Source organism: Pleurodeles waltl, chromosome 3_1 (genome assembly GCF_031143425.1).
Source record: "Pleurodeles waltl isolate 20211129_DDA chromosome 3_1, aPleWal1.hap1.20221129, whole genome shotgun sequence".
NCBI classification, from domain to species: Eukaryota; Metazoa; Chordata; class Amphibia; order Caudata; family Salamandridae; genus Pleurodeles; species Pleurodeles waltl.
In genome coordinates this window covers 325,876,369-325,897,941 of record NC_090440.1, presented here as the reverse complement: position 1 = coordinate 325,897,941, position 21,573 = coordinate 325,876,369, and the positions used below count along the sequence as shown (strand labels likewise).

Below are 21,573 nucleotides of genomic sequence, written 5' to 3'. Positions count from 1 at the left end.
TTCTAGTATGCTCTTGGTTCGCAGCCCACCACCGAGGATGGCATTGCTTGGGTATCTATTCTAAGGTAAGGAATCAGCAACTAGAAGTCTCTATCAGATGTACAAGTTACTTACCTTTGGTAACGAAATATCTGGTAGAGACATATTCTAGTTGCAGATTCCTTACCGCCCACCCATCCTCCGCGCTTGCGAACTTATTTCTATGGACAGGGATTCCCCCCTTTTCAGGTCCTTAGCTCTAGCGCACCAATCTCAGTGTTCTTACCGGCTCTGCGCTCTGGCGTGGAAAGTCCTTAAAAGAAACTGATGTCACTGCGCAAGGGCGTCGTCTATGTACTACTCCAGATGTCATCACAGCGACCACCATGCCTGCGGAGTCGACCAAAACCACCTACCGATGCGCAAGGGTATTGCTCGAAGAAAAATCTCCGGATCCAGTCTGAAGCCTGGGGGAAAATTCTAAGGTAAGGAATCTGCAACTAGAATATGTCTCTACCAGATATTTTGTTACTGAAGGTAAGTAACTTGTACTTTAAGTATGGTTCAGGGAGTGGGTAGACCTAAAAAGCAGAGCTCTGTCTGATTTTCTGTCTATATTGCTCTGTCCAAATGACTTTTCTGTTTTTAGGATGGTAGAAAATTTAATTTATATTTCTAGAATAGAACGGGTATGAAATAGTTAATATTTGTAGGAAAGTACCCTCTTTTTGGCATGTTACCCCCAATTTCTGCTTGATGTCAGTGTGTTAGACTGTGTCACTGGGATCCTGCTAACCAGGACCCCAGTGCTTATGTGCTCTCTCCTTTCAATGTTGTCACTGCATACTGGTAACCCAGTATTTCATCTGAAATTGGCATACTGGTCACCTCTTATAAGTCCCTAGTATATGGCACTTAGGTACCCAGGGCATTGCGGTTCCAGGTGATCCCTATGGGCTGCAGCCCATATCTTTTGCGGCCCATAGGGAGGAGCCCATGCAAAGGCTTCTGCAGGACTGCCATTGCAGCCTGCGTGAAATGGTGCATGCACCATTTCACTGCCATTTACACTACACCAGGTGGCTTATAAGTCAGCTATATGTCAGGCCTTCCAACCTTGAAGGCTGGCTGCAAAGTACCTGTGTGTGAGGGCACCCCTGCACTAGCAGAGGTGCCCCCACGTCGTACAGGACCATTACCTATGTCCAGTTGCACAATGGTAACTCCGAATATGGCCATGTAACACGTCTAACAATGTGTAATTGTACCGCAATACTGATTCTAGTATTGATTGTGCAATTCCATGCACTCTGGGGGGCTCTACAGTGGACCCCCAGTACTGCCATACCAGCCTTCTGAGGTTTTCCAGGCAGCCCCAGCTGCTGCCACCTCACAGACAAGTTTCTGCCCTCCTGTTGCTTGAGCAGCTGATGCCCAGGAAGGCGGAACAAAGCATTTCCTTTGGGAGAGGGGTGTTACACTCTCCCTTTGAAAATAGTTACAGGCATGGGAGGGGTAGCCTCCCAGAGACCCTGGAAATGCTTTGAAGGGTACAGATGGTGCCCTCCTTGCATAATCCAGTCTACACCTGTGTAGTTGACCAATCCCCCTTTCAGGGCTATTTAGGGTCCCTCCTCTGGGTGTTTCCTCAGATTAGGATTGCAAGACTCCAGCAGGAATCCTCTGCATCCTTTACTTCACGTTCTACCGACAAAACTGCATCTGGACCCTCCAGGAACTCTACAAACTGCAACAAAGAAGCAAAGACGACTTCTGCAACATTGTATTTTCAGCTCCTGCCAGCATCTGCAACTGTTTCCAGGTAATGCATCCCCTGAGGACTATCTGTCTTCAGCCTGCACCAGAAAAATGAAGGAATCTCCCTTGAAGTGGAGTCGTCACTTCCCTGCTTCAGCAGGCACCCCTCTGCAGTGATGACCAGTGGTGTGGGTCCATGCTCCTGATGAAGTGCATGGATCCAGCAACACGGGTGGTGGACTGAAGTTGTCCCGACGGTCCTAACGTCCAGCTTTCCAACTTTGGTGTAGGTAAGAGCTTGCCTCCCCACATAAGAGAGTACCCCGTGCACTGTGTGTTTTGTGTGTGACTTTCCATGAAGTTCTTCATGCAAAGCACAGTTCTGGCCCACAGCAGTCCTTCCTATGACACACAGCTTCCTGAGTGGTTCTCCGGCGACGTGGAATCCCTTTGTGTCGTGCTGCGTAGGCCTCCATTTGCACCTCCTTTGTCCCCGTGCTGTGGACCCCTGTACGCGCTGCCTGGTCTTCTGAGGGCTCTCTGAGTTGTTGAGAACCCCGCTGTCTACCCTTCCTGGGTAGAGGCCATGAGGTCCCGTCATCCCTTATTAGTGTAGAAGAGGTGTTTCTAGCAGCTTAGGCTGATAGAACGTATCTATGGTAAAGCAGCTTAGGCTGAACTAGGAGACATGTAAAGCTCCTACTATACCACTGGTGCCATATGCACAATATCATAAGAAAACACAATACACAGAGTTACTAAAAATAAAGGTACTTTATTTTTATGACAATATGCCAAAAGTATCTCAGTGAGTACCCTCAGTATGAGGATAAGTTATATACATAAGATATATGTACACAAACCAAAATTAGGTAAGTAGTAGCAAGAAAAGTAATGCAAACAGTGTAGAATCACAATAGGTTGCAATAGGAACACATAGGTATAGGGGCAACACAAACCATATACTCCAAAAGTGGAATGCGAACCATGAATGGACCCCAGACTTATGTGAGCTTGTAGAGGGTTGCTGGGACTGTAAGAAAACAGTGAGGGTTAGAAAAATAGCCCACCCCAAGACCCTGAAAAGTAGGTGTAAAGTGCACCTACTACCCCCAGAGAGCACAGAAGTCGTGATAGGGGGATTCTGCAGGAAGAACAAACACCAGCAATGCAACAACAGTGGATTTCCGGACCTGAGTGCCTGTAAGATAAGGGGACCAAGTCCAATAGTCGCGACAGTGTCGAGAGTGGGCAGGAGCCCAGGAAATGCCAGCTGAGGGTGCAAGGAAGCTGCCACCGGATGGAAGAAGCTTGGAGTTCTGCAAGAAAGAAGAGAGCTAGGGACTTCTTCTTTGGAAGACGGATGTCCCACGTCGCGATGAAGCTTGCAGAGGTGTTCCCACGCAGAAAGACCGCAAAGAGGCCTTGCTAGCTGCAAGGGTCGCGGTAGAGGTTTTTGGTGGTGCTGTGGTTCAGGAGGGACCAGGATGTCGTCACTTGGAGGAGGAGACAGAGGGTGCGCCCAGCAACTCAGGGAGCCATCACAGAAGCAGGCAGCACCCGCAGAAGTACCTGAACAGGCACTTGGTAGGAAAGTGAACCGGAGTCCACGCGAAGTCACAAAAGGGAGACCCACGACGCCGGAGGACAACTCAGAAGGTTGTGCACTGCAGGAAGGAGTGTTGGGGATCCAGGCTTGGCTGTGCACGAAGGAAATCCTGGAAGAGTGCACAGGAGCCGGAGCAGCTGCAAATCACGCGGTACCCAGCAATGCAGTCTAGCGTGGGGAGGCAAGGACTTACCTCCACCAAACTTGGACTGAAGAGTCACTGGACTGTGGGAGTCAGTTGGACAGGGTTGCTGAGTTGCAGGGACCACGCTCGTCAGGATGAGAGGGGACCCAGAGGACCAGTGATGCAGTCTTTTTGTGCCTGCGTTAGCAGGGGGAAGATTCCGTCGACCCATGGGAGATTTCTTCAGAGCTCCTGGTGCAGGGAGGAGGCAGGCTACCCTCAGAGCATACACCACCTGGAAACAGTCAGGATGAGGCGATACAAGGTTGCTAGTAGTCGTCTTGCTACTTTGTTGAGGTTTTGCAGGCGTCCTGAGCAGTCAGCGGTCAATCCTTTGGCAGAAGGTGAAGAGGGAGATGCGGAGGAACTCTGGTGAGCTCTTGCATTCGTTATCTAAAGAATTCCCCAAAGCAGAGACCCTAAATAGCCTGAAAAGGAGGCTTGGCTACCTAGGAAGGAGGATTGGCTACCAAGAGAGGTAAGAGCCTACCAGAAGGAGCCTCTGACGTCACCTGCTGGCACTGGCCACTCATAGCAGTCCAGTGTGCCCCCAACACCTCTGTTTCCAAGTTGGCAGAGGTCTGGGACACACTGGAGGAGCTCTGGGCACCTCCCCTGGGAGGTGCAGGTCAGGGGAGTGGTCACTCTCCTTTCCTTTGTCCAGTTTCGCGCCAGAGCAGGGTAAGGGGATCCCTGAACCAGTGTAGACTGGCTTATGCAGAGATGGGCACCATCTGTGCCCATCAAAGCATTTCCAGAGGCTGGGGGAGGCTACTCCTCCCCTGCCCTCACACCTATTTCCAAAGGGAGAGGGTGTTACACCCTCTCTCAGAGGAAGTCCTTTGTTCTGCCTTCCTGGGCCAGGGCTGCCTGGACCCCAGGAGGGCAGAAACCTGTCTGAGGGGTTGGCAGCAGCTGCAGTGGAGACCCCGGAAAGGCAGTTTGGCAGTACCCGGGTACTGTGCTAGAGACCCAGGGGATCATGGAATTGTCCCCCCAATACCAGAATGGTATTGGGGTGACAATTCCATGATCTTAGACATGTTACATGGCCATGTTCGGAGTTACCATTGTGACGCTATACATAGATAGTGACCTATGTATAGTGCACACGTGTAATGGTGTCCCCGCAGTCACAAAAGTCCGGGGAATTTGCCCTGAATGATGTGGGGGCACCTTGGCTAGTGCCAGGGTGCCCACACACTAAGTAACTTTGCACCCAACCTTCACCAGGTGAAGGTTAGACATATAGGTGACTTATAAGTTACTTAAGTGCTGGCTGTGAAATAACGTGGACGTTATTTCACGCAGGCTGCACTGGCAGGCCTTTGTAAGAATTGTCAGATCTCCCTATGGATGGCAAAGGAAATGCTGCAGCCCATAGGGATCTCCTGGAACCCCAATACCCTGGGTACCTTAGTACCATATACTAGGGAATTATATGGGTGTACCAGTATGCCAATGTGAATTGGTAAATTTAGTCACTAGCCTGTTAGTGACAAACTTGGAAAGCAGAGAGAGCATAACCACTGAGGTTATGGTTAGCAGAGCCTCAGTGAGACAGTTAGGCATCACACAGGGAACAGATATAGGCCACATACTTATGAGCACTGGGGTCCTGGCTAGCAGGGTCCCAGTGACACATAACAAACATACTGACAACATAGGGCCTGCACTATGAGCACTGGGCCCTGGCTAGCAGGATTCCAGTGATACAGTGAAAACACCCTGACATATACAGGCCAAAAGTACTTTCTCACACGCCTTCTTCCACAAATCTTCAGATCCAGGGATCCATTGTTGGTGTCTTGCAGTCACTTCTGGTTCTTGCATAATCTTCTATCATGTGTTCTTGTGTGTTCTAGGAAATGTACTGTGATTTACTCCTGCTTTCCTGGGCTCTGGGGTGGGTTCTATTACTTACCTTTGGTGTTTTCTTACACCAAAGGCGCCCTTCTACACAATTCACTTGCCTAAGTGGGAAACTGACTTTCGCATTCAACTATTTTAGTATATGGTTTGTGTCCCCCCTAGGCCCATTGCTATCTATTGTGATTTTCACTGTTTTCTTAATGTTTTTACAGCTATTACTGCATTCTAGTGTATATACTGTGTATATTACTTACCTCCTAATGGAGTACAGTCTCTATGGTATTTTTGGCATTTGTGTCACCCAAATAAAGTACCTTTATTTTTATAACTAGGTATTTTCTTTCATGTGTGTAAGTTATGTGTGACTACAGTGGTATTGCATGAGCTTTGCATGTCTCCTAGATAAGCCTTGGCTACTCAGCTACAAATACCCCTAGACACTGACTGCTTTCACTAATAAGGGATAAGTGGACCTGGTATAAGGTGTAAGTACCTCTGGTACCCACTACAAACTAGGCCAGCCTCCTACAGTATGTCTTATCCAGAATGTTGGCGGTAGTTTGAAAAGTAGTGTCCTCTTTTGAAGCAGATTATACCTCAGGGGATCGTCATTTCAAATGCATTTGGTTTTGTCCAGGTGTAGGATTATTTTTGGTTCTTTTTCTGTGTAATGTGGCTGTATCTTTTTGAGGTAGTGTGTATGAAATGTAGCTTTAAGATTAGTGGGTAGCCAACAAAGGTGTATTACTTTACAGTGCCACCTCGTATATGTACACTTACTCACTGCCATACGAAGTGTTTGCTAATTATCATGCTCTTTTGTTAATAGGTTGCAAAAGCATCATTTCAGAGAAACAATGATCCTTTAGATGCAGCCCTTTTCTACCTGGCCATGAAGAAAAAAGCAGTAGTTTGGGGTCTATTTAGGTAAGACTTAATATTTACCTGCTCCAAATCCTGTTTCTGATAAATATAGCTAAGACTGTAAGTGAAGTTGTTTGCATATCCTCTGATGTCGAATCACAGCAAGTATTTATTTTGTATCTTGATAATTAAGGTCTCAGCATGACGAAAAAATGACTCAGTTTTTCAGCCATAATTTCACAGAAGATAGGTGGCGAAAAGCAGCCTTGAAAAATGCATTTGCCCTAATGGGGAAGCAACGTTTTGATCAGTGCGCTGCATTTTTCTTATTGGCTGGATCCTTAAAAGATGCAATAGAGGTAAGTGTTCCTGCAATCACTTTTCAATGGAAAGTTGGTATCAATGTAATACTTTTTTCTATATTCACCTTAAATGATACGGAAGAGATACGTTGTTATTGTGTTTAAATGAATGATGAACTCAACTCACCTGGTCTGCATATTCAGTCATTTAGATATATCTCTGCGGTATTTGGAGACATCTGGGCAACATGATGTGTGCTTTTTGTATCTAAATTAATGTCTCTATCAAGTATCAGAGGATGGATTCTTGAATTCATTGTGTCCACCCCATACTTCACTGTGGATTAAGTCAGCCTAAATGTAGTATAACCCACGGGTTAATTGTATGGTTGATGAGAGCATTGAAAATATGACTGATACTGACATTTTCCTATTAGTACTAGATGCAACCGTGTTTTTTCTCTTGGCCTGCAGACAATATCCTTCATTTTTTTAAAAATAAAAACTTTATTTTTGTAATGGCCACTGCCTTCTGCAGATTTCTTAGATGAACCTTTGCACCAAGCAACTGAGTGTATCTGGAAATAGTTCAGGCATTCCTAACTACTTGGTATCCTACAAAGCCAAACTGCTGTCACTCGAAATTGCCGTAAATGACATATGTATGTTAGATATGCAGAGCATGAATGCCATTGCCATTTTTCATGCATCCCTGCAGGCTTGGGATCCGGAGTCATGTTGATTTTATTTTTTCCTCCAATCTAATTTTTATTTTTTTTGTAATTTGTACCATTTCGGATTTGGTGACCTGTCTGACCTAAATCATGGGGCTCTCAAACACATTCTAGATCTTATTGTCTGAGTCTCTTCTCAGCTTCACACTACAAGAAGTGGAAGAATCGGTATAAGAAGCTCAAAGTGCTCACCTTCCCACCATGGTGAGAAGAGGAGGTGAAAGCAGAGATCCACCTCTTCTTTTGAGTCTACTTCTTTGCTCAAGCCAGTTCTGCAGAGTCAACTCTTCAGTAAGAAAACTGTTTAAGCTTTTAAGGCCACTGCCTTAGCGAGTTTTGCTAAAGCCCCAATTTAAGTGACAAATTCAGCCACCCAGAAGTGTGGCAATTTGGTTTACTTGACTCAGTAGTGAATGTGGCTGTGAAGTTGGTCTCTCAACCCTGTTTCTGAGAAAATACTGTTAATGCAAGACTAGGAAATGTCACCACTATTTTTCCTTTTTTAATTTCCAAAACAGTGTTATTTTGTGTGGTTATGCTTGCGTGACAGCATTCTGCTTTTAATCCTGAAAAGCCAACATCTTTAAAGATTGCATCATTTTGAAAATTTGCTGAAGTCATTGTGGCATACGACCCTATGTCCTTCTTACGGAAACATGAGCTTGTGACTCGGCTGGCCCAGACTTGTTGGATACCATTCCTCTCGAGTATATGATGCTCATCAAATGATGGAGAAAACAGACTAAGAGGTGGTCTTGGAATTATCTATAAAATAAGGTACCACTGCTTTATGGAACTTATTCAGGGTTTGATACCCTGCGAGGCTTTACACTTCACACTACAATCCAGCCCGCAAAATCCTCCTCTGACATTCTAGTATATAGAGCACCAGGCCATAGATCGGTCTTCATGCTAGAAATTGGCCAATTGATCAAACCATACTCAGAGAAAGATAGTTTCATAATATTATGGGATTTTAATTTTCATTTAGAGGATGCCACATGCAAAGTGTCTGTGTATTTTGGTCTTTCACATCTGGTCAGTGCTCTTTCACATAGTGCAGGGCATGTACAAGATCAGATCTTTTCTAATGACTCTTGGATGCAACTAAGTGAAGTGGTCCCTCTTAGTTGGTCGGACCACAATGCAGTTGGTTTTACTCTATTGGAAGCCCATGTGTGAGGACTTGGCCAGGATCAACAACAGAGTATTCAAGCAAGATTGGAAGGATCTATTAGAGGACATCTTTTGTACTTCCCTAAGCGCAAGAACAGGACTGACTCTGACTCTGGTTCAATTCTGACTTGGGCTTGGTTGCCCCTTTTAAGGCAACTCAGAGGCATAGGGAGCTGCCTACAGCCTCATGGTTCTTTGACTGGCTCAGACAGCTTAGACAAGCCTGTCAACAGTAAGAACAAGCCTGGCGAAAAGACTATGATGCCTAGAAAAAAATACACACAGAACCCTAATTAGGAACTACAAATTAGCAGTGAGACAGGAGACATCGAACTTTTGTATCAACAAAATTAACACCGCCAACTCCACTAGCGAACTATTGAAAGTGGTAAAAGCTATGTCCTCACCCAAAGAACCTGTCAATCTGGATGGATCCCAGGAGTTCTGTGATAATTAGGCAAATTATTTTAAATCGAAAATTCATACTATCTATTCAGAAATTGATTCTACTTCTGAGGATACACAGAATTCTGCAAACTGTGATTCATAGGCGAAGTTAACCCTTAGAGAAAAGAAAGTAAAGATGGAACTACAGAGAAGAAAGTGGTCCTCTCTTCCTTCACATACATATCAGAAGATCAAATAGAACCTTACCGTCTTAATGTCAAGTCAGGGTACCCCTTCAAAACATGTCCACCTAAAGCTATCAGCTAGTTGTTAGCGCATTCGCGGCCCCTTGGAACTCAGTAATGACCAGAACCATAGTCACAGGATGCTACCCACATTTGTGGAAAGAAGCAGCAATTAGTCTCTTGTTAAAAAAATAATAATAATAATTTAGATCTCATTGTTTTTTTTTTTTCTTTCTTTTTTTAGAATATTATTGCCCTATATATTTTTGCTCCCGACACCCGCAAACATTTTAGAAAAACATCTGAATATCCAGCTTATGTCCCTTATTGAGGAACAGGAACTATTGGACTCCTCCCAAATTGTAATCAGGAGCTGCCATGGCACGGAAACTGCCTAGGTCTCAGCTGTGGATAGCATTAGAACATTAGTCTTGTCAGGTCAGGTGCAGCACTGATCCTTTTGGATCTGTCCGCAGCCTTTGTTACCATCTCTCCAACCCTACTGACAGACCGGCTTCTACATCTAGGTATAAAACTCTTAGACTTGAAATTTGTGAAATATTTCCTAAGTGAGAGATCTCAAACTGTAACCTTTAATGAATTCAAATCGAGCTCCTTTGCCCTGCCTTGTAGAGTACCTCAAGGAACATCCTTAAGTCCCACATTGTTTAATCTGTATGTATATCCACTGGCTAAATTGATCCAGTCATTTGGCTTATAGGCATTCTCATACACAAATGACCCACAGATAATTGTCTATCACAGAGGATGAACATTCTTTATCCATCAACTTCAACAACTGAATGAAGACGTTTGCTGATTGGATGAGGGCAAATTGGCTAAAATTAAATGCAGACTGGACAAAAGTCATCCTTTTTGGACGTCAACTGCTGGAAACACTGTCTGCACCCACCAATTCGGCAAAAAATGTGGGTGTTTTGTGGACCAACATCTTGCTTTTGATTTGCAGGTTAACCAAACTATGTCTACATAATTTAACATCATCAGGATTCTATGCAAAGTCTTTCCTTATATCTCAGTGTCAGCATTCAAAGTTGTTGTTTTGGCCCTGATTTCCTCACGACGACTATTGTAATGCGCTTTACTTAAGTATCAATGTCATCCTTGACCAAATGCGCTTTACTTAAATATCAATGTCATCCTTGACCAAGCTGCAAACTGTTGAATGCAGCAGCAAGACTGATACTGGGTTTTCACGAATTTCAATCTATTTAGTTGAAATTAATCAAGTTTCATTGGATCCCAGTGAAAACAGATGTCATGTTTAAGGCCTTGTGCATTGCACACTAGGCCTTGCATACCTCAGGGCCTAAAGCAATTAGAGCAATGGTATGTGCCAACCAGATCTCTTCGCTCGCCTATTCATAACCTGGTTGTGGTCCCCAAGTTTCGGGAAGCAAAATGCTAAATGCTAAGTCATGGAACACCCTCCCTCGTTAACTCACAAGCCTGAAAAACTAATGGCTTTCAGAAAAACCCTTAAAACTTGTCTCTTCACTCTATAAGCCTCAGGCCTCACTGAGGATCCTGGATCGTTACTTTGCCCCTTCACCTGGTGTAGAACTGTCTTTAGCTCCTTGACACCTTTGGGTGTTTGTATGCTTTTATACATTTTCCTCAGTTCATTTCAATGCTGTCCTAGGCATGTATGCTGTCAGTTCCTGCACTGGCCTTCCCTTTGCTAACCCTGCCTTTTATTTAGGATCCAGTGTCTCCATAGAAGTCTGATTTTCAACAGGTTTTGCAGACTGCTAAAACTAGATCACATTCCTAAGCAGGAAAGGCTGAATCCCTGAGGTCTCACCGGTCACTGGAAAATTAAAGAGAATGGAGAACTTTTTTGATTCTGGCTTGAATCCAGTTCAGATGCCACAAAGGGTCTGGCACTCCGAAGATGAGTAAAGAGAGGCAGATAACCTCTTGCTTCTTCTAGATATAAATTCACAACTGTGAATAGGTTTTGAGGATCTTAGCAGTTCCTTCTGAGAAATGTCTGACTGTGATGGAGGACCTTCCGCCTTAGAGCATGTAAAGTAGACTGTAGAAATACTTGTTGATCCAGTTCATATTAAAGGGTTCAGTACCTCTGTTTTTAACAGAGACTCTAGCAGGAAATCGGGCATCAGAAAGGGGCACTACATTTAATTAGGCCATTGTGGGTAAAGTGGTTCAGGTCTTAGACAATCCTATCTATCTAGGTGATATTTCTATATGCAGTGGAGGCCTGGATAGGTTCAAAGATAACAGTGAAGTCAGTGAGTAATGGGAGAGGTAGCCGATTAATGCATTGTTATAGTATTCTTTAAAGAGGTGTCTCTTCAACTGTTTTTTAAATTGGAGCAATGTTGGGGTGGTCCTGTTGGATTCAGCATAGGATGCCTTCTCACACCTGCAGCTAAGCTCATATCATGTGCAAATTGTTTGAAGATGGCATAGATGCTGCAACACATTCAATGCAAACTTGGCTGGTCTTGGTGGATGTAGTATCTCACTCCGTGGTAGTTGCCAGAAACTACTCATAAATCAAGTCTGTCTAATTTTCAAGAGATGTGTAAGCCCAGACTTTTAGTCTGCTCTTCATCGTGCATCACCTGTTTGAGGATAAGGCTGATGCTTTGTTACAGTTTAAGAAACAGTCCAAGGCTACAGCCTGGGCTTTAGGTTAATCATACCCATCCAAGCAATTACATAATAATTTCTGTGAATTTAAGGGAAATTAACATTAAGTTGTCTGTCAGCAATTACACCTTTCCCTGCAGCAGTGGGCAGCAACAGTTCCTATATAAACCATACCAAGATAGAGGAATGGCCAAGACCAGATGGGCGCATATTCTTCCTCCAAGTGTTCTATACTGATGGCTGATAAGCAAATTTAGACCCTTTGTTCTTTTTTTTTTCCGACAGCTGGAGAGAGATTTACTATCGGGAGAGGATTCGAAGGGACACTTCCTAATCCATTTAAGGGACCACTGTTCACCAATATATTAGACTGGAAAGCAAGGGGTCTCCTCCAGGGTTAAGCAAACATATAGCGGGCAGTACCAAGAAATCTGAAATAAGACTAGGGCAATAATCCGTAAGATGTTCTCATGGTACAGTGTTTGTTTATGTTCTTTATAATTCATCGCCGTCACCCACTGCCATACTTTCCGAGTAAACCACCTAATCCAGAATACTCCGGTGCTGATAATCTGAATTCCCAGCAGCAGCGCAAGAGGAAATGGGATAAGTCATTCGGGAGAGTGATGGGTACCTGACACAAGTACAAGTGAATGGAGTCAGTCAGAGGAACACCCCCCTATCCACCAATGGATAGGTTCACTGACTCAAGAGTTAATAAGTGAAATAAATAAGAGTGGGTCAAAAGAAGCATAAAAAGTAGCAAGGAAACAAGGCAATTCTCTCTTTGGAGGAAGGAGTGGAGAGTATGTCAGGAACTGGAGCATGGTCTGTGCAAAGTTTAAACACCTAAACAGTCAAGTCAAGATAGCAGGAGCAGGTCTGATCAAACATGAGCAGTCTTAGCACGTCGTTCTTCATACTCAGTTGCTGAGACACTGCTGTTCTGTGGCTGTTTTTTTTAGAGGCCTTTAAGTGATTACTAAATGGTGTAAGGTGCGCTGGCTGGGCATGACGGAGAGAGAGAGGGCAGGACCCACCAGAGTGACTTGCACTATAAAGGCAGAGCTTACTTGTCAGTGTTTCCAGCTTCCTGCATGGTGCCCGTTTCCTGGATCCCTTTGCTGTGTGGACTGCTACCGCTACAAGGCCCCAATCTCCATGATGTTCTTCTCCACTACTGCAGTCTGACAATGCCACCTCTGCAACTACGTTGTGTGGGTGAATAGGTACATGCTGCCTGCACTGGGGTGTGGGGTTTGTTAGTAGGGCATGTAGAACAGCCCGGTTCTAACATCAGTAGCTAGAGCAATAGCGGTGTTTCTTCCAGTGCACAGAATAAACGGAGACCAATGGATATTCCAATTAGGTTGTATAAGAGACATACTCATATTTCCCTCTTACCCTTACTCCTTTCTCCCTTAAAATATATTAGGGTAAGAGATCATATATCCCTTATCCAAAGGGGCAGTAGAATTTTTTCAGATGGATACTTCTAATCGCAGATTCCTCACCTTCTGAATACGCCTAGTAGCCAGGCAGGATCTGGGAATTTTTTTCTTCAGCAGCTCCCTTTCATGCAGGTAGGTGGTATCATACAGCTTCATGTCAGGTCCATCCTGTCCTGGAAGGGATGGAGTCACAATATAGCTGCCACCTTAATCTATTAACTTCAGTTCCTTACTTTCCAAGCCTTCCCACAGGGATTTGGAGCTTGCTCCATTGATTCTGCCACATGATAGAAATAGTTTTCTAAAATGTTTTCATTGTGCACAGGGACATGTCTCCACCAAGAACGATGGAGTTTAACTACTTCAAGGACTGGCAGAAACATATTTAAGTGACTAACCCTCACAAGATCTGGTTTGCTCACGTGATGCGAAGTTGTGTGAAGATTAATCAAAGACCATCTCAGATTCCATGCCTAGACTCTACACCCCACGCATTGTAGGAAGGCCTGGTCGAAGTCAAGGATGCGGACGCATTCTTACTCCTGAGACTGTCCCTGGAAGAGGTTGTCATGTTCAAAGTCATCAGGTAAGTCCAAGGAAATAAACATAAGAATTCCAAACACAGACTCCCGTTCTCTACGCTGGTCTCAGAAAGAGAAGTGTCAGCAATATCGGGATACCTCGAAGTTGCAGACTTGATCTCAGCCTTCAGAACTGATTCTGGGTTTAGTCCCGACCCACCCAGAGTTCCCGGGACCATCGGCAGCATTGCAGTGGATACAGGACTTCATGCTGTGGGTCTTTGGTACTCCACTGAATGCCTCTTGCGCTTCTTTGGGCCCCAAAGATCTGAGTGGGCTACCTTTTGGACTACTGTCTATGGATCAGTTCTTGATGCAGACAGTGTCTTTCAACCCCATTCTGGGATCCCTCCCGAGTCTGGGGTCAGCAACCATGTAGACACTACATACAGCACCAAGACCAATGCCAGCCCCCCCATGCTGTGACACCGGCAGCCATAGACCCCAGAAGACTGCCAGTGGATTCATCTTTTATGCAGACTGTCCCTCACAAACCCATTCTGGGGTCTGCCCAGAGTCTTGCGCCACCCACTAAGCCAACACCACAAATGCCACCAAGACCAATGCTGGTCTTCCATGCTTTAACGCCGGCAGCCATGCCACAAACACCGGAAGACAGTCTACTGCCACCTCTGTCAAAGTTGTGCCGCTCCCCTCCCCCGGACTTCCAGTTATTCTCAGTCAGATTTGGGTACACTTCACCTTAGACTATTAAAATATATGTTTGGCAAAAAAGATTCCGTGCATTTTGACTCACTGTCTGATGGGATAGGTAGGGTAATCACAAGACAACAATTGTAATGACAGTTACTAGGTATATGATGATGATAACTCCACTCATGGATTCACATGAGGTCAATGGCCTAGACACATCACTAGACATTGGTTAGAATTCCACTCCTGGCCCTTTCACTGAAGGCTCTTCCTCCGTCATGATAGTTATCAGGAGAGCAGCAGAAGTACTGGACTTACAGAGTCCATCGGTGGAAGTCAGAACAAATTACTGAGGACCTGCATTTAGTGGACCTCACAGGAACCCTTTCCTCTTTTCAATGAGATATTGATGGACCCACTTCATGGCACTTGAATGAAGTCGGGGTCTTACCCTCCAGTAAATTTGCAGATACCCAAAACACATAGGCCGTATCCAGAGGACCCACACTTGCTGCTGTATCACTCAACACCTGAGGGACTGGTAGTTCAAGCCTCTACCATCAGACTAAATTCCAACATTTGTCCATCTATCCCATCAGACAGTGAGTCAAAATGCATTGAAGCATGTTTGGCAAATGTATATTTTAATCCACCATCTCTACCCTCAGGTCCATAAACTCAAGTTGCCTCTTGGGGTTGGGTTCTCATGTGTTGTGGGACATAGTGGCTTATATCTTGCCTGCACCCCCTGAGAATCTTGGGGCCAACCTCCAGCAGATAATTCAGGATGGCCGTGACGCTGCACAATAAGTGATCCAGTGAGGGCTGGACACCACCGTCTGCTTGGGTAGGACAGTTGACAACAAGGAGGTGCTTGGACAACGTGGTTTAATCCGCATTTTCAAACGATTTCCAGCGGTCTCTAATCGATATGACTTCCTGTAGCACCTGTCTCTTTGGAGACAAAGGTGGGCATTACAACCCTGGCGGTCGGTGTTAAAGCGGCGGTAAAAACTGCCAACAGGCCGGCGGTAAAAAAAATGGAATCACGACCGTGGCGGAAACCGCCAACATAGACAGCCACTTTAAAATTCCGACCGCCACGGCGGTACAAACAAACACTGCAGCGGTAACCGGCAACAGACAGGCGGAACACAGTGTACCGCCCACATTATTACAACAGTCCAATCCGCCACCTTTTCCGGGGCGGATTCACCGCAAACAAAAACACGGTGGAAACAGGACTTTGAAGGGAAAACGCTCACCTCTACACACCCCACGAGGAACCAGGACGCCATGGAACCGGAACTCCAGATACTCCCTGCCTTTGGTTTCCTGCTCCTCTACCAGGAGCACGAACACCGGTGGCGAAGACCACGGTGAGTACTGCACCTACGACACAGAGGAGGGGGAGGGAAAAGAGAGTGACACACACACGCAAAACACCCCCACCTCCACCCTCACCCAATACAACACACACACTAATACATCATGATACATTACAGTTACCCCCCCTTCCCCGGAAGAATGCAAAGACAAAAGGAAATGATTTGAACATTTGTAATCGATTAAAATCCAGTACTAAAAAATATATATATATATATATATATATATATATATATATATATACACAATATAAACAAATATATACACCAAGAATACAAGTCCAAGGTATTGCACCATAAAAGTCCGTGGACCACTGGGCCCAAAATGCATGGGCGAGGCCCACACAAGATACACGATCAAAACGGAGAGAAGGAGAGAACACTGCAGGGGCATCAGATAGAAATACAACAGGCACCTCAGCTGGATGAGTGCATGACGCCAGATACACGAGGGGGCTCTATGCCCACTGCTGTATCCTGGGGAGTGCAAAGCCACAGTCTCACAAGTCTCTCCAGTGGGGGGTTTGCCCACTGCTTTATCCTGGGGAGTGCAAAGCCACAGTCTCACAAGTCTCTCCAGTGGGTGGTTTGGCCACTGCTTTATCCTGGGGAATGCAAAACCACAGTCTCTCTAGTGGATAACAGTTTCCACTGGTTCTGGAGGGGGCTTTGTGCCCAGAGTGCTTCATCTTATCAAGGACTGAGGTAGTGGGTGTGATTCTCCACTGTCATCCTGCCAAGGTGTGAGGTAGTGGATGTGAATCTCCACTGGTTCTGGAGGGGGCTTTGTGCCCAGAGTGCTTCATGCTGCCAAGGACTGAGGTAGTGGATGTGAATCTCCACTGGTTCTGGAGGGGGCTTTGTGCCCAGAGTGCTTCATCCTGCTAAGGACAGAAGTAGTGGATGCCTTTTTCCACTGGTTCTGGAGGGGGCTTTGTGCCCAGAGTGCTTCATCCTGCCAAGGACTGAGGTAGTGGATGTGAATCTCCACTGGTTCTGGAGGGGACTTTGTGCCCAGAGTGCTTCATCCTGCCAAGGACTGAGGTGGTGGATGTGTAAGGAAATGCCTCCTTGGCATGGTTACCCCCTGACGTTTTTCCTTTGCTGATGCTAAGTTATGATTTGAAAGTGTGCTGGGACCCTGCTAACGTGGCCCCAGCACCAGTATTCTTTCCCTAAACTCTACCTTTGTCACCACAATTGGCACAACTCTGGCACTCAGGTAAGTCCCTTGTAACTGGTACCCCTGTTATGAAGGGCCCTGATGCCAGGGAAGGTTTCTAAGGGTTGCATCATGTCTTATGCCACCCTAGAGACCCCTCACTCAGCACATACACACTGCTTCGCAGCTTGTGTGTGCTGGTGGGGAGAAAATTACTAAGTCGACATGGCACTCCCCTCAGAGTGCCATGCCAACCTCACACTGCCTGTGGCATAGGTAAGTCACCCCTCTTGCAGGCCATACAGCCCTAAGGCAGGGTGCATGAGCACAATGCCCCTACAGTGTCTAAGCAAAACCTTAGACATTGTAAGTGCAGGGTAGCCATAAGAGTATATGGTCTGGGAGTCTGTCAAACACGAACTTCACAGCACCATAATAGCTACACTGAAAACTGGGAAGTTTGGTATCAAACTTCTCAGCACAATAAATGCACACTGATGCCAGTGTGCACTTTATTGTAAAATACACCCAGAGGGCATCTTGGAGATGCCCCCTGAAAACATACCCGACTTCCACTGTGGGCTGACTAGATTTTGCCAGCCTGCCACACACCAGACATGTTGCTGGCCACATGGGGAGAGTGCCTTTGTCACTCTGTGGCCAGGAACAAAGACTTTACTGGGTGGAGGTGCTTCTCACCTCCCCCTGCCGGAACTGTAACACCTGGCGGTGAGCCTCAAAGGCTCACCCCCTTTGTTACAGCGCCACAGGGCATCCCAGCTAGTGGAGATGCCCGCCCCTCCATCCACTGCCCCCACTTTTGGTGGCAAGGCTGGAGGAGATAATTAGAAAAACAAGGAGTCGCCGCCCACCAGTCAGGACAGCCCCTAAGGTGTCCTGAGCTGAGGTGACTCTTACTTTTAGAAATCCTCCATCTTGTAGAAGGAGGATTCCCCCAATAGGATTAGGGTTGTGCCATTGGCTACTGCCCTCCCAGACCTAAACACACCCATAAATCCAGTATTTAGGGGCCCCCAGAACCGAGGAAGATATATTCCTGCAACCTAAAGAAGAAGAAGGACTGCTGACCTGAAGCCCTGCAGTGAAGACGGAGACGACAATTGATTTGGCCCCAGCCCCACCGGACTGTCTCCCTACTTCGACGAAAACTGCAACAGAGACGCATCCAACAGGGACCAGTGACCTCTGAAGCCTCGGAGGACTGCCCTGCATTTAAAGGACCAAGAAGCTCCCGAGAACAGCGGCCCTGTTCAACAAATTACAACTTTCTGCAACAAAGAAGCAACTTTAAAGACTCCACGTTTCCCGCCGGATGCGTGCGAATTTCCACTCTGCACCCGACGCCCCCGGCTCGACCTGCGGAAAACAAACACTACAGGGAGGACTCCCTGGCGACTGCGAGCCCGTGAGTAGCCAGAGTTGACCCCCCTGATCCCCCACAGCGACGCCTGCAGAGGAAATCCAGAGGCTACCCCTGACCGCGACTGCCTGTAACAAGGGACCCGATGCCTGGAACCAACACTGCACCCGCAGCCCCCAGGACCAGAAGGAACCGAACTCCAGTGCAGGAGAGACCACCAGACGACCCTCTGCCTAGCCCAGGTGGTGGCTACCCCGAGGATCCCCCCGTGCCTGCCTGTATCGTTGATGAGACCCCCGGGTCTCCCCATTGATTCCAATTCAAAACCCGACGCCTGTTTGCACCCGCCCGCCCCTGTGCCGCTGAGGGTGTACTTTCTGTGCCTGCTTGTGTCCCCCCGGTGCCCTACAAAACCCCCCTGGTCTGCCCTCCGAGGACGTGGGTACTTACCTGCTGGCAGACTGGAACCGGGTCACCCCTGTTTCCATTGAAGCCTATGTGTTTTGGGCACCTCTTTGACCTCTGCATCTGACCAGCCCTGAGCTGCTGGTGTGGTAACTTTGGGGTTGCCTTTAACCCCCAACGGTGGGCTACCTTGGACCCAACCTTGAACCCTGTAAGTGTTTTACTTACCTGTGAACGTAACAATTACTTACCTCCCCCAGGAACTGTTGATTTTTGCACTGTGCCCACTTTTAAAATAGCTTATTGCCATTTTTGACAAAACTGTACATGCTATTGTGATTATTCAAAGTTCCTAGAATACTGGGGTGAAATACCTTTCATTTGAAGTATTACTTGTAAATCTTGAACCTGTGGTTCTTAAAATAAACTAAGAAAATATATTTTTCTATATGAAATGTATTGGCCTGGAATTGTCTGAGTGTGTGTTCCTCATTTATTGCCTGTGTGTGTACTACAAATGCTTAACACTACCCACTGATAAGCCTACTGCTCGACCACACTACCACAAAATGGAGCATTAGAATGATCTCTTTTTGCCACTATCTTACCTCTAAGGGGAACCTTTGGACTCTGTGCACACTATTTCTTACTTTGAAATGGTATATACAGAGTCAACTTCCTACAGGATGTGAATCTCCACTGGTTCTGGAGGGGGCTTTGTGCCCAGAGTGCTTCATCCTGCCAAGGACAGAGTTAGTGGATGTGAATCTTCACTGGTTCTGGAGGGGGCTTTGTGCCCAGAGTGCTTCTTCCTGCTTGTGGCGGCCTCAGTAGCGTCGGAGCTGTCGGCGCTCATTGGCCTGCGGTGCTGGTGGCGGCGGTGTCCTGTGAAGCGGTGCTTGTGGCGGCGGTGTCCTTGGCAGCGCTGCTGGTGGCGGCGGTGTCCTGTGAAGCGGTGCTTGTGGCGGCGGTGTCCTTGGAAGCGATGCTTGTGGCGGCGATGTCCTTGGCAGCGGTGCTGGTGGCGCTCTTGTCGGCCGTGCAGGTTTTCGGTGACTTGCCTGTCTTTCTGTACCCCTTCCCCACCTTAAATGGTGGCGCAGCTGTCTTCCCACTCCCAACTGTACTCCTGGGAGAGCCTTTGGTGGTAGATGTTTTGCCTTTCTCCCGCCGGGCAGTGGCCAACTTTTTATGCTTCTGAGGTGGGAGACTGTCCGTGGTCTGGCTATTTGGCACACTGGCTGCCCTGCTGCTTGGTGCACTGAAGAAGCTGGTTACTGCTGGCACCACTGTTCTCGCTGAGGTTTTGGCTGAGGTGCTGAGTTGTGACCTGTAAAGGCGGGCGCTAGGGGACTGAAGGGGTGGGGGAGGTGAGGGGAAGAGGTCAAGGTTGGACAGGAAAAGTTTTTGGGACACACTGGGACGGGTAGATGGGGGTTTGGGAGTGGAGGAAGAGGTAGTGGTTGTAGGAGGTGTACGTTTGCTGACTTTGGGAGAAGGTGCATGGGCTGGAGGCTGTCGTGAGGTGGATGGCTATTGGTGGGTTTGTGGCTGCGTTTGTGTACCTTGGGAGGTAGGCTCACAGACACACTGGGAGATGACACAGGGGATGTGTGAATGGTAGTGGGGGTGGTGAGTGCAAGTGAGCGGGGGTGTGTTAATGGGTGTGCTGGTGATGAACGTAGTGGCTGAAGATGTAGTGCATGCAGGTGTGAGTGGAGACGAGACAGGGAGGGAGGAGGGAGACGAGGAGGAGGGGGACAGAGTGGAGGCAGTGGATGTTGGTATGTGTGCATGGGTATGATGCTTGTGTGAGTGCCTGTGGAATGTGTGGTGCTTATGTTTGCCAGAGCCTCCCTTGTGTGTTGAGGTGGGTTCATGCTGGTCTAATGGTGTGCTTGGGATAGGCTGAGGTACAGTGTTTGGGTCTGGGTGGAGGAAGTTGGAGGGGGGAGGCTTGACACAGGGACAATGGCTGCCATCAGTGTGGAGGCCAGAGTCTGAAAAGCTTGCTGTTGGGCTGCCTGACCAGAATGAATGCCCTCCAGGTATGCATTTGTCTGTTGCAACTGCCTCTCTACACGCTGGGTGGCATTCAAAATGGTAGACTGCCCAACAGTGAGAGACCTGAGGAGGTCAGTGGCCTCCTGACTGAGGGCAGCAGGGCTGACAGGGGCTGAGGTGCCTGGGGCAAAGGAGATGCCCACCTTCCTGGGTAAGCGGCCACGGGGCACACGCTGAGGGGCTGCTGGGAGGGCAGTTCTGGTGGGGGGGTGGTGGCTGAACCTGTAGATGCGGGGGCACAGAGGGGCCCGCCACCGCAAGGGAGCTCCCATCAGAGGAGGAGTCTGTGTCGCTGGTCTCCGCTCTTTGTCCCCGCCGTGGATCTCCCCTCGCCCTCTGTCCCACTGGTGGCTTCAGACTCCGTTGTGTCGCCCTCCAGTGCCATGTGGGATGCAGCTCCCTCCTGCTCCGGTGCCACTGCTCCTCTGCCTGATGATGCTAATGCACACAAGAAAGGGAGACCACAAAAAGGGGGGGGAGACAGAAGAAAGAAATGTTGAGTGCATGCAATACCGCTACCGTTGGCCGACACTACAGACACAGAAGCCCCCTGCACTACGCCGTGCTCTTACAGTTCCCTAATTCATTACAGGGACATGGGGTTCAAGGCCTATGCCCAATTGCTGCACACTTGGAAGTCACAGGAGCCTGACTAGGTGTAGTTGGCTCTGAACACAGGTGGGGTGGGGTGCCACATGGCCTGCCTTACGAAGGGACCTTGTCTACTAAACTAGCCCTGG

The 21,573-nt window shown here is 47.4% G+C and overlaps 1 protein-coding gene across 2 annotated transcripts in view; it reads left to right on the top strand.

Moving 5' to 3' along the window:
• DMXL2 (Dmx like 2) overlaps positions 1–21,573 on the top strand; it is a 1,615,381-nt gene that overhangs the window by 709,172 nt on the left and 884,636 nt on the right. For both annotated transcript variants that reach the window (XM_069222485.1, XM_069222484.1), the window contains exons 21-22: positions 6,232–6,329; positions 6,460–6,625. In XM_069222485.1, the coding sequence (XP_069078586.1) occupies positions 6,232–6,329; positions 6,460–6,625 (264 nt within the window). The remainder of the gene's footprint in view (positions 1–6,231; positions 6,330–6,459; positions 6,626–21,573) is intronic.